The following is a 12,228-nucleotide window of genomic DNA, read 5'->3' as shown; positions in this document are numbered from 1 at the left end:
CCGCCTTTCGAGCCTTTGAAAGAGGTTTCCCTTTCTCGGCTTTCACAAAAAGTAGTTTTTCTTGTGGCGGTCACGTCTCTTCGAAGAGTGTCCGAGCTAGCGGCGTTATCTTGCAAATCTCCCTTCCTGGTGTTTCACCAAGACAAGGTAGTACTGCGTCCAATTCCAGAGTTTTCTCCCAAGGTGGTTTCTTCCTTTCATCTCAATCAGGATATCACTTTGCCATCTTTGTGTCCGCATCCAGTTCACCAATTTGAAAAAGGTTTACATCTGTTGGACCTGGTGAGAGCACTCAGGATTTACATTTCTCGCACGGCGTCTCTACGCCGTTCTGATGCGCTCTTTGTCCTAGTCGCTGGTCAGCATAAGGGATCGCAAGCTTCCAAATCCACCCTGGCGCGGTGGATCAAGGAACCAATTCTTCACACATACCGTTCTGCTGGGCTTCCGATTCCATCTGGACTGAAGGCCCATTCTACCAGAGCCGTTGGTGCGTCCTGGGCATTGCGGCATCAGGCTACGGCTCAGCAGGTGTGCCAGGCGGCTACCTGGTCGAGTCTGCACACGTTTACCAAACACTATCAAGTGCATACCTACGCTTCGGCAGATGCCAGCCTAGGTAGACAGGTCCTTCAGGCGGCGGTGGCCCACCTGTAGGAAAGGGCTGTCTGACAGCCCGTTCATGTGGTATCTTTTTACCCACCCAGGGACTGCTTTTGGACGTCCCACTGTCTGGGTCTCCCAATTAGGAGCGAAAAAGAAGAAGGGAATTTTGTTTACTTACCGTAAATTCCTTTTCTTCTAGCTCCAATTGGGAGACCCAGCACCCGCCCTATTTGTTCTTAGGGTTTCGTTTTTCGGGTGCACATGTTGTTCATGTTGTTTCTTAAGTTCTCCGATCTTGTTATCGGATTGAATTTGTTTTTGAAACTGTTATTGGCTTTCCTCCTCCTTGCTTTGGTACTAAAACTGAGGAATCCGTACTCCTACGGGAGGGTGTATAGCCAGAAGGGGAGGGGCCTTACACTTTTAAGTGTAGTTCTTTGTGCGGCCTCCAGAGGCAGTAGCTATACACCCACTGTCTGGGTCTCCCAATTGGAGCTAGAAGAAAAGGAATTTACGGTAAGTAAACAAAATTCCCTTCGTTCCCCATAGTGTGCTAAACCTTGTCAACTATCTTCTCTCAATAATTTTTTATTTTTTTTTGGCATCCCCATAGGAGGAGGTCTTATTATTAAGATATTGAAGAGGACGGCTCACTTTGAAGATAAGGATACAACACCTGGCCCCCCTACTGGACAAAGCATTAAGCTCAACGTACCCAAGAAAACCAAGCTTTATGTAGACCAGACCCTTCGCGAGAGAGAGAATGCTGTGGGTAAGGGTTCGCTCACATCTGCGTATGCAAAACCACTCCTATTCTCATGCAGCTAAGTAGGGCGAGCCCTGAGAGGAACCATGACCTGCCTTACATCCTGTTGATAGAATATACATTTATCATCTTCTCGACCGTATGCATCAATTATGTCAAAGTCAACGGAGACTGTGTTACGCCTGCAATACCAGAAGTAGGAAAATAGTACTAGTTGTCTTTTATGATCTTACCTTTTCTCTGCAGCGATGCATCGTGTTTTCCAAACGGATCTGTACCGCCTCCGACTTAGTGCTGCCCGAGCTTACGTTAAGGCCCTGGATGCCAGTCTTACCCCAGTATCCTCCACAATGCAGGAGCCACTGACTCTAAATGCTGCTGTGAGTATATGAAGACTTCAGGCCATTGTTAGATTTGCTATATGAAACATGAACCATGCTCACATCGTAATAACCGAACTCCTATATACCTATGAGGTGCTGCAATGCGAGCACTTGTCCATGTTTCACAGACATGAGAAACCGGCCTGACTCAGCCTCTCTACATCAATTTAACTTCCTTGTTTTGGACTTGGCCCATTTAAATACAATATAATGCTTGTTTTTCTTATGGCGTCTGTCATCAGATTTTTGTTATGTAAACTTATAGTAACATGATTTAGTGGGCAGAGACCTTGATACCAATGATGTGTTACTTAGTTTATTGGGTGCAGCAGTTGTGATACAATCACAGTTTTCTCTCTTGCAGGTCAAGCAGAGCTTGCAATGCTGAGAGGTGTATAACCCTGCTCACACCACTGATTGGCAGCTTTCTTTGCACACTGTATATTGACATAAAGCTGCTAATCAGTTCAGGGGGAGTGGTTGGACCAGGAGGCACGAAACTCCTAGTCCTGTAGTGATAATCTACTGATTTTACTGAATCAGTTAAAACACACAACCTAGTAAGTGACACATCACTGGAATCGGTGTATCTGCCTCTACATCATGTTGCTCTCAGATTACATAGTAAAAACCTGCTGACAGATTTTGTTTAATAAATACAATAAGCACTAAATCTTGTTTTAAATAGGTTAAGTGCAAAAAAATAAATTATAGCGTGAGACATTTAACTTGATGAACAGAGGCCAACATCAGGACATTATTTTTTATCATTCTGTTTTCTGTATATGATTATGGGAACCACCATCTTTCCTAAATTGCTATTAAACAAGCTAAGATTATTTTTTTTTTATTTCTTTAAAGGAGATGCATTAAAATAACAAAATACCTAATACTCCCCTCATAAATTGTCCACCGCTCTCGTGAGGCTGCTTTCACACTTGCGAGGTTTTAAATCCGTCAAGCCCGTCGTTGCGACGCAACAACGGAGCCGTCGTTTTTTTAGATGTCAACTGATGCAACGGTTGTGTTATTTCACAGGATTCCGTTCATAGGAATTCTGTGAAAAAACTGATCCGTCGCGTCCGTTACATCCGCTGTGTGTCCGTTTTTTGACGGATCAGTCGTGATTTGTTTATGTTTGGGGCATCACAGTGGGTGTGCCAAACATGCTGGGCATGCTCAGTAAAGCATGACGGAATCCAGCACTGAATTCCATCGTGTGACGGATTGCGACGGAATCCAGCACCATAGACATACATTATAGCTTGTGATGGATAGCGATGGACACCTGCGAGTGCGGTTTTTTTTTGCCGCTCAAAAAAGAATTACATTCAGCGTTGCTGCCGCCTGACGGTCAGTCAGGTCAGTCAGTAAACGACTGATCCGTCACGCGGCGGATGTAACGCAAGGCCATCAGTCACAATCCGTCACTAATAGAAGCCTATGGGGAAAAAACTGATTCCTTCAAAATATTTTGCAGGATACCGTAATGCCTCAAGGCGACGGATTGCAACGGATGCAAAACAACGCAAGTGTGAAAGCAGCCTAATCCTCACGTGGTGTCCTGCAGTGATGAGAATCCAACAACCTGCAGGTGACCACTGCAGCCAGTCACTGTCACATGACAACTATGTATTCACCACTGAAGACGGTGCTTGGCTACAGCCATCACGTGAGGAAGTCTTGACATCACAATTGCTGAACAGCTGTGATAAACCGGTTGATCCACCGGTGGAGCGGCACTGGAGGGGTCAGAGATATACCAACTTACTGCAAGGATTTTTTATTTTAATGCATATTTCTTTGTCGCTCCATTGGGAGACCCAGACAATTGGGTGTATAGCTCATGCCTCCGGAGGCCACACAAAGTATTACACTAAAAGTGTAAAGCCCCTCCCCTTCTGCCTATACACCCCCCGTGCATCACGGGTTCCTCAGTTTACATGCTTTGTGCGAAGGAGGCTGACATCCACGCATTAGCTCCACAGCTTGGTCAGCAGCAGCTGCTGACTATGTCGGATGGAAGAAAAGAGGGCCCATTACAGGGCCCCCAGCATGCTCCCTTCTCACCCCACTCTTGTCGGCGGTGTTGTTAAGGTTGAGGTACCCATTGCGGGTACGGAGGCTGGAGCCCACATGCTGTTTTCCTTCCCCATCCCTTGATGGGCTCTGGGGAAGTGGGATCCTAATTCGGTCTCCAGACACTGAGACCGTGCTCCATCCACAGCACCTGGGGTATCTGCTGGACAAGGAGCCGAGTATCGTCAGGGACACTGCTGCTTTGAGGTACTCTGTGTCCCCGTGGGGACCGCGCACAGAATCACTCCAGCATTGCTGGGTGTGTTAGTGCACCGGGGACCGCGGCGCTGACCGCGTTTGTGTCATCACACACTACAGCGTGCTGGTGTGCTTGGTTTACTAGAGACTACCGCCTGACCGCGCGCTGCCATTGCAATACGGCAGCGCGCCTGGGATTGTTTGTACGCCGGGGACTTCCGCGCAGACCGAGCTTATACGCCGGCCGCGCTTATAACTTGAGTCCCCGGCTTTTCCGGCCTAGTCTCGGTCTTTTCCCGCCCCCAGGCCTGTCAGTCAGGGGAAGGGAGAGATGTTGTGCAGAACGTCAGCACTGAGGGCTGGAGCGTGCTTTGCATACTCCACCCCCCTCACTGTGCACAGTGGGGCACCAGACTCCCGCACTTTTTCGGGCACGCCCACGGCCTCCTCCTCTCCTCAGGACGCCGGCAGCCATTCCTGTCAGCTCTTCCGACGCTGGAGAGGGGAGACAAGCTCTGGGAGACCCAGGCAGCGTTTCTGGTGACCACACAACCGCTTGAGCGGTCGGTAAGCAGCACCTATGGTGCTGGCCCCACTAGTGCAGTAGTGTACATATAGATTATATCCTTATATGCTATACTTTACACTGTATGGTGCACGATTGATTTTTTCGCTATATACCCTCCGGGATTGCTCAGAGGACACAACAGCATGTCGTCCACAAGAAGCAATGGTGCCAAAGCACAGACTTACTATGCTGCCTGCGCTGCATGTACGGCTATACTACCGGCAGGTTCCACTGACCCTCATTGTGTGCAATGCTCGGCCCCTGTGGCACTTGCTCAGCCGGAGCCTCTGCGAAGGGGGGCCCAGGGAGAACCACCAGCTAACACTGTTCATGTGACGGGGACAGAGTTTGCAGTTTTTACTGATAGACTTTCTGAGACTATGGCTAAGATATTAGAAGCTTTGCAGTCCAGACCGGTATCTCAGACCATGGGCACTGTGGAATCACTGCACCATGGTCCACCTCAGTTGGAGCAACAATGTCCTCCCGGGGTGTCTCATAGGTCCCAGGGTGAGGTCTCTGACACGGACCGCAGTCCCAGACCACCTAAGCGAGCTCGCTGGGAGACTCCCTCGACATCATCACATTGTTCACGGTCTCAGCAGGACTCTCTGTATGATGAAGCGGAGGTAGCTGATCAGGATTCTGATCCTGAGGCCGCTCTCAACCTAGATACACCTGATGGGGACGCCATAGTGAATGATCTTATCGCGTCCATCAATCAAATGTTGGATATTTCTCCCTCAGGTCCTCCAGTGGAGGAGTCAGTTTCTCAGCAGGAGAAATTCCGTTTTAGGTTTCCCAAGCGTACCACGAGTATGTTTCTGGACCACTCTGACTTCAGAGACGCAGTCCAGAAACACCGAGCTTGTCCTGATAAGCGTTTTTCCAAGCGCCTTAAGGATACACGTTATCCATTTCCCCCTGACGTGGTCAAGGGCTGGACTCAGTGTCCCAAGGTGGATCCCCCAATCTCCAGACTGGCGGCTAGATCCATAGTCGCAGTGGAAGATGGGGCTTCACTCAAGGATGCTACTGACAGGCAGATGGAGCTCTGGTTGAAATCCATCTTTGAAGCCATCGGCGCATCTTTTGCCCCAGCATTTGCAGCAGTATGGGCACTCCAAGCTATCTCAGCGGGTCAAGCGCAGATTGACGCAATCACACGTACGTCTGCGCCGCAAGTGGCGTCCATAACCACTCAGACGACGGCATTTGCGTCCTACGCTATTAATGCCATCCTGGACTCTGCGAGCCGTACGGCGGTTGCAGCCGACAATTCGGTGGCAATACGCAGGGCATTGTGGCTACGGGAATGGAAGGCAGATTCGGCTTCCAAAAAGTGCTTAACCAGTTTGCCATTTTCTGGTGACCGTTTGTTTGGTGAGCGATTGGATGAAATAATCAAGCAATCCAAGGGAAAGGATACATCCTTACCCCAGGCCAAACCAAACATACCCCAACAGAGGAGGGGACAGTCGAGGTTTCGGTCCTTTCGGGGCGCGGGCAGGTCCCAATTCTCCTCGTCCAAAAGGCCTCAGAAGGATCAAACAAACTCCGATTCATGGCGGTCTAAGTCACGTCCTAAAAAGACCGCTGGAGGTGCCGCTACCAAAGTGGCCTCCTCATGACTTTCAGTCTCCTCACACCGCATCCTCGGTCGGTGGCAGGCTCTCCCGCTTTTGCGACACCTGGCTGCCACAGGTAAAAGACCGTTGGGTGAGAGACATTCTGTCTCACGGTTACAGGATAGAGTTCAGCTCTCGTCCTCCGACTCGATTCTTCAGAACATCTCCGCCTCCCGAGCGAGCCGATGCTCTTCTGCAGGCGGTGGACACTCTAAAGGCGGAAGGAGTGGTGATCCCGGTTCCTCTTCAGCAACAGGGTCACGGTTTTTACTCAAACCTGTTTGTGGTTCCAAAGAAAGACGGGTCCTTCCGTCCTGTCCTGGACCTAAAACTGCTCAACAAACACGTAAAGACCAGGCGGTTCCGGATGGAATCCCTTCGCTCCGTCATCGCCTCAATGTCCCAGGGAGACTTCCTTGCATCGGTCGATATCAAAGATGCGTATCTTCACGTACCGATTGCTCCAGAGCATCAGCGCTTCCTGCGTTTCGCCATAGCAGACGAACACCTTCAGTTCGTGGCACTGCCGTTCGGCCTTGCGACAGCCCCACGGGTTTTCACCAAGGTCATGGCTACAGTAGTGGCGGTCCTTCACTCTCAGGGACACTCGGTGATTCCTTACTTAGACGATCTCCTAGTCAAGGCACCCTCTCAAGAGGCATGCCAACACAGCCTCAATGCTACTCTAGAGACTCTCCAGAGTTTCGGTTGGATCATCAATTTTCCAAAGTCAAATCTGACTCCGGCCCAATCACTGACATATCTTGGCATGGAGTTTCATACTCTCTCAGTGATAGTGAAGCTTCCGCTGAACAAACAGCGTTCACTGCAGACAGGGGTGCAATCTCTCCTTCTAGGTCAGTCACACCCCCTGAGACGCCTCATGCACTTCCTAGGGAAGATGGTAGCAGCAATGGAGGCAGTTCCTTTTGCGCAGTTTCATCTGCGCCCACTTCAATGGGACATTCTCCGCAAATGGGACAGGAAGTCGACGTCCCTCGACAGGAACGTCTCCCTCTCCCAAGCAGCCAAAGCTTCCCTTCGGTGGTGGCTTCTTCCCACTTCATTGTCGAAGGGGAAATCCTTCCTACCCCCATCCTGGGCGGTGGTCACGACGGACGCGAGTCTGTCAGGGTGGGGAGCAGTCTTTCTCCACCACAGGGCTCAGGGTACGTGGACTCAGCAGGAGTCCTCCCTTCAGATCAATGCTCTGGAGATCAGGGCAGTGTATCTTGCCCTAAAAGCGTTCCAGCAGTGGCTGGAAGGCAAGCAGATCCGAATTCAGTCGGACAACTCCACAGCGGTGGCTTACATCAACCACCAAGGCGGCACACGCAGTCGTCAGGCTTTCCAGGAAGTTCAGCGGATTCTGATGTGGGTGGAAGCCACGGCCTCCACCATATCCGCAGTTCACATCCCGGGCGTAGAAAACTGGGAAGCAGATTTTCTCAGTCGCCAGGGCATGGACGCAGGGGAATGGTCTCTTCACCCGGACGTGTTTCAGGAGATCTGTTGCCGCTGGGGGATGCCGGACGTCGACCTAATGGCGTCCCGGCACAACAACAAGGTCACGGCATTCATGGCACGATCTCACGATCACAGAGCTCTGGCGGCAGACGCCTTAGTTCAAGATTGGTCGCAGTTTCAACTCCCTTATGTGTTCCCACCTCTGGCACTGTTGCCCAGAGTGATACGCAAGATCAGGTCAGACTGCCGCCACGCCATTCTCGTCGCTCCAGACTGGCCGAGGAGGTCGTGGTACCCGGATCTGTGGCATCTCACGGTGGGCCAACCGTGGGCACTGCCAGACCGTCCAGACTTGCTGTCTCAAGGTCCGTTTTTCCATCTGAATTCTGCGGCCCTCAACCTGACTGTGTGGCCATTGAGTCCTGGATCCTAGCGTCTTCAGGGTTGTCTCAAGAGGTCATTGCCACTATGAGACAGGCTAGGAAACCAACGTCTGCCAAGATCTACCACAGGACGTGGAAGATATTCCTTTCTTGGTGCTCTGATCAGGGATTTTCTCCCTGGCCATTTGCATTGCCCACGTTTCTTTCCTTTCTTCAATCAGGATTGGAAAAAGGTTTGTCGCTCGGCTCCCTTAAGGGACAAGTCTCAGCGCTCTCTGTGTTCTTTCAGAAGCGTCTTGCCAGGCTTTCTCAGGTACGCACGTTCCTGCAAGGGGTTTGTCACATTGTTCCTCCTTACAGGCGGCCGTTAGAACCCTGGGATCTGAACAGGGTTCTGCTGGCCCTTCAGAAGGCACCCTTTGAACCTTTGAAAGATATTTCTCTTTCTCGCCTTTCGCAGAAAGTGGTCTTCCTAGTAGCAGTCACCTCACTTCGGAGAGTGTCTGAGCTAGCAGCGCTGTCATGCAAAGCCCCTTTCCTGGTGTTTCACCAGGACAAGGTGGTGCTGCGCCCGGTTCCGGAATTCCTTCCTAAGGTGGTATCCACCTTTCATCTCAATCAGGATATCTCCTTGCCTTCTTTTTGTCCTCATCCAGTTCATCAATGTGAAAGGGATTTGCATTTGTTAGATCTGGTGAGAGCACTCAGAATCTACATTTCCCGTACGGCGCCTCTGCGCCGCTCGGATGCACTCTTTGTCCTTGTCGCTGGTCAGCGTAAGGGGTTACAGGCTTCCAAATCCATTCTGGCTCGGTGGATCAAGGAACCAATTCTTGAAGCCTACCGTTCTTCTGGGCTTCCGGTTCCCTCAGGGCTAAAGGCCCATTCTACCAGAGCCGTCGGTGCGTCCTGGGCTTTACGGCACCAGGCGACGGCTCAGCAGGTGTGCCAGGCGGCTACCTGGTCGAGCCTGCACACTTTCACCAAACAATATCAGGTGCATGCCTATGCTTCGGCGGATGCCAGCCTAGGTAGACGAGTCCTTCAGGCGGCGGTTGCCCACCTGTAGGAACGGGCCGTTTTACGGCTCTATTATGAGGTATTATTTTACCCACCCAGGGACTGCTTTTGGACGTCCCAATTGTCTGGGTCTCCCAATGGAGCGACAAAGAAGAAGGGAATTTTGTTTACTTACCGTAAATTCCTTTTCTTCTAGCTCCAATTGGGAGACCCAGCACCCGCCCTGTTGTTTTTTCGTGTACACATGTTGTTCATGTTGAATGGTTTCAGTTCTCTGAGATTCTTCGGATTGAAGTTACTTTAAACCAATTTATTTGCTTTCCTCCTTCTTGCTTTTGCACTAAAACTGAGGAACCCGTGATGCACGGGGGGTGTATAGGCAGAACGGGAGGGGCTTTACACTTTTAGTGTAATACTTTGTGTGGCCTCCGGAGGCATGAGCTATACACCCAATTGTCTGGGTCTCCCAATTGGAGCTAGAAGAAAAGGAATTTACGGTAAGTAAACAAAATTCCCTTCTTTGACTTTTGGCCACTTAGTGCTTTTTCATGGATAAGGCTCGTAATGATAATAGTGAATGGGACTGTTCACATGTCTGATTTTTCATTCCATGCAAAATCACAGAGACTTGTCTGATGGTGATCTGGTTTCTTCTCCAGGTGCAAGGAATTGGTCCCCGGTTCAAAATAATACTGAATTTACAGAACACATCCATGAATCGTCCTTCCATGCAGCTGCTGATTAGTTTCCTGTATGATGAGCAGATTTACCAGCTCAGACCGGCCTTCTTTAAGGTATCTCATCGCCTTGTGGTATTGTACATGTCTAGTCTCTAATGTGTGGGTTATCCCCTTACTGATAGCTTTAGGACTTTTAAGCTACTAACTTATTTTAGTGCAACTTCTTTTGACGTTGCACCAGGAACTTAGCGGATCAAATATCGAGCTGCAGCAGGATGGGTGATGGCCAGCAGAGTAGGCAGAAGTTTCTTACCTATCAATAATGTACCTTCAGCTATTTGCACAGAATAGAAAAAAAAAGGGCTGTGATGGTCATGTGTGACGCGGGTGACAGACAGTCATGTGGTTTCTGGCAATAGAAGGTAACAGTGTTTGGCTGCGCAAAATGCTCCCTGACTTTCTATTGTTCCTGCTGTCAGTATTCATTGGTATAGGTAGCTTTCCTGCTGGATTCATCTCTCCCCCTTTTGGACCCAACAGAAGCTCAACTTTCACCCAGCTGCTGATCATCAGTATTCTCTTGGTGTGCAAATGCTCCCTTCTTCCCTGCACTGGTGCTGGTGATATTATTCAGTCATTATAGCTCTCGTTGCAAGCAGATGGCTTGCACTCATCTGTAGTATTATTCCTGAACTCCTGCCTGTCATCTGTGGATAACTAATTCATGCTTTCTTTGTCGCTCCATTGGGAGACCCAGACAATTGGGTGTATAGCTTCTGCCTCCGGAGGCCACACAAAGTATTACACTGAAAAAGTGTAACCCCTCCCCTCTGCCTATACACCCTCCCGTGGATCACGGGCTCCTCAGTTTTATGCTTTGTGTGGAAGGAGGCACACATCCACTCATGCATTCCCATTTTAGTCAGCAGCAGCTGCTGATTTTATCGGTTGGAAGAAAAGAGGGCCCCCACAGGGCCCCCGGCATGCTCCCTTCTCACCCCACTACGTCGGCGGTGCTGTTAAGGTTGAGGTACCCATTGCGGGTACAGAGGCTGGAGCCACATGCCGTTTTCCTTCACCATCCCTTAGAGGCTCTGGGAGAAGTGGGATCCTGACCGGTCATCCATTCACTGGGACCGTGCTCCCTCCGCAGCCCCTGTGGGAATCTGCTGGACAGGAGTCTATGTATCCTCAGGGACAGGGCCCTGCATCTAAAGGTACTCTGTGTCCCCATGGGGACTGTGCATGGAGCGCTTGTTTCACAGACGCTGCAGCAGCTGCTGGTTTGTGAAGACCGGGACTTCCGCGCCGACCGAGCCTGTTTGTCGGCCGCGGTATTAAATCTAGTCCCCGGCTTCATTGCGGCCTAGTACCATAACTCCCGCCCCCGGGCCTGCCAGTCAGGGGTAAGGGCGGGACGGTCGACCTGACGTCGGCAGTGAGGGCTGGAGCATACTTTATGTGTCCTCCCCCCCCCTCAATGATCACTGTGGGCCCCAGATTCCCGCACTTTACTAGTCGCCGCCCACGGCTCCCTCCTCCCCTGAGAGCTCCGGCAGCCATTTTTACAGCACATTCTGCCGGTGGAGGATTTTCAGGAACGAGCTCTGCAGCTCTGGGAGACCTAAGGCAGGGAATCTGGTGGACACACACTCCGCTTTGGGCGGTCAGTAAGCCACACCGGTCACCCGGTGCTGGTCCCCCTAGGGTGCCGGAGTATATATATATATATATATATATATATATATATATATATATATATATATATATATATATATATTTGTATATATTTTCTCTGTTCGGCCGAGTTGTTTACTTGTGGCTATATACCCTCGGTGATCACTCTCCTAGGAGACAACAGCATGTCGTCCACAAGGAGCAAGGGCGCTAAGGCAAAGGGTTTTTTTGCAACCTGTACCTCTTGTGGGGCTATGTTACCTGCGGGTTCCACCTACCCTCACTGTGAGCAATGCTCGACCCCTGTTTCGCTTGCTCAGCCGGAGCCTCGGTCACTAGTGGGCCCCTCGGATCAGGCAGGCCCTCCTGCTTCCACTGTCCAGGCAGCAGGGACAGAGTTTGCAGTTTTTGCTGAGAAATTCTCTGAGTCGCTTTTACAATCCATGGCTCAGTCTATGGACAAATGGTCTGCCAAGCTACTAGAAGCCTTGCAGTCCAGACCGGTCCTTACACAGGCCCCGGGCACTGTTGGATCATCGCCTCCAGGCCCCTCTCTGTCTGCGCCGCAGCGTGCTCCCGGGGTGGCCCCTAGGTCTCACGTGGAGGACTCCTGCACGGACCACAGTCCCAGACCGGCTAAGCGGGCTCGCTGGGAATCTTCCCCGACTTCCTCACGCTGCTCGGGGTCTCAGCTTGAGGACTCTCTGGAGGACGAGGCGGACGTCGCAGCTCAGGGCTCTGACCCTGACGTTGCCCTCAATCTTGATACACCT

At 50.8% G+C, this 12,228-nt stretch overlaps 1 protein-coding gene across 1 annotated transcript in view; it reads left to right on the top strand.

Moving 5' to 3' along the window:
* The window catches only part of BBS1 (Bardet-Biedl syndrome 1), a 121,847-nt gene that overhangs the window by 101,275 nt on the left and 8,344 nt on the right, over nt 1-12,228 (top strand). The window contains exons 13-15 of the mRNA XM_075325628.1: nt 1,220-1,378; nt 1,619-1,752; nt 9,758-9,892. Of these exons, the coding sequence (XP_075181743.1) occupies nt 1,220-1,378; nt 1,619-1,752; nt 9,758-9,892 (428 nt within the window). The remainder of the gene's footprint in view (nt 1-1,219; nt 1,379-1,618; nt 1,753-9,757; nt 9,893-12,228) is intronic.

This window comes from Anomaloglossus baeobatrachus, chromosome 10 (assembly GCF_048569485.1).
Source record: "Anomaloglossus baeobatrachus isolate aAnoBae1 chromosome 10, aAnoBae1.hap1, whole genome shotgun sequence".
Taxonomy (NCBI): Eukaryota; Metazoa; Chordata; class Amphibia; order Anura; family Aromobatidae; genus Anomaloglossus; species Anomaloglossus baeobatrachus.
This window is presented reverse-complemented; position numbering and strand designations above follow the sequence as displayed.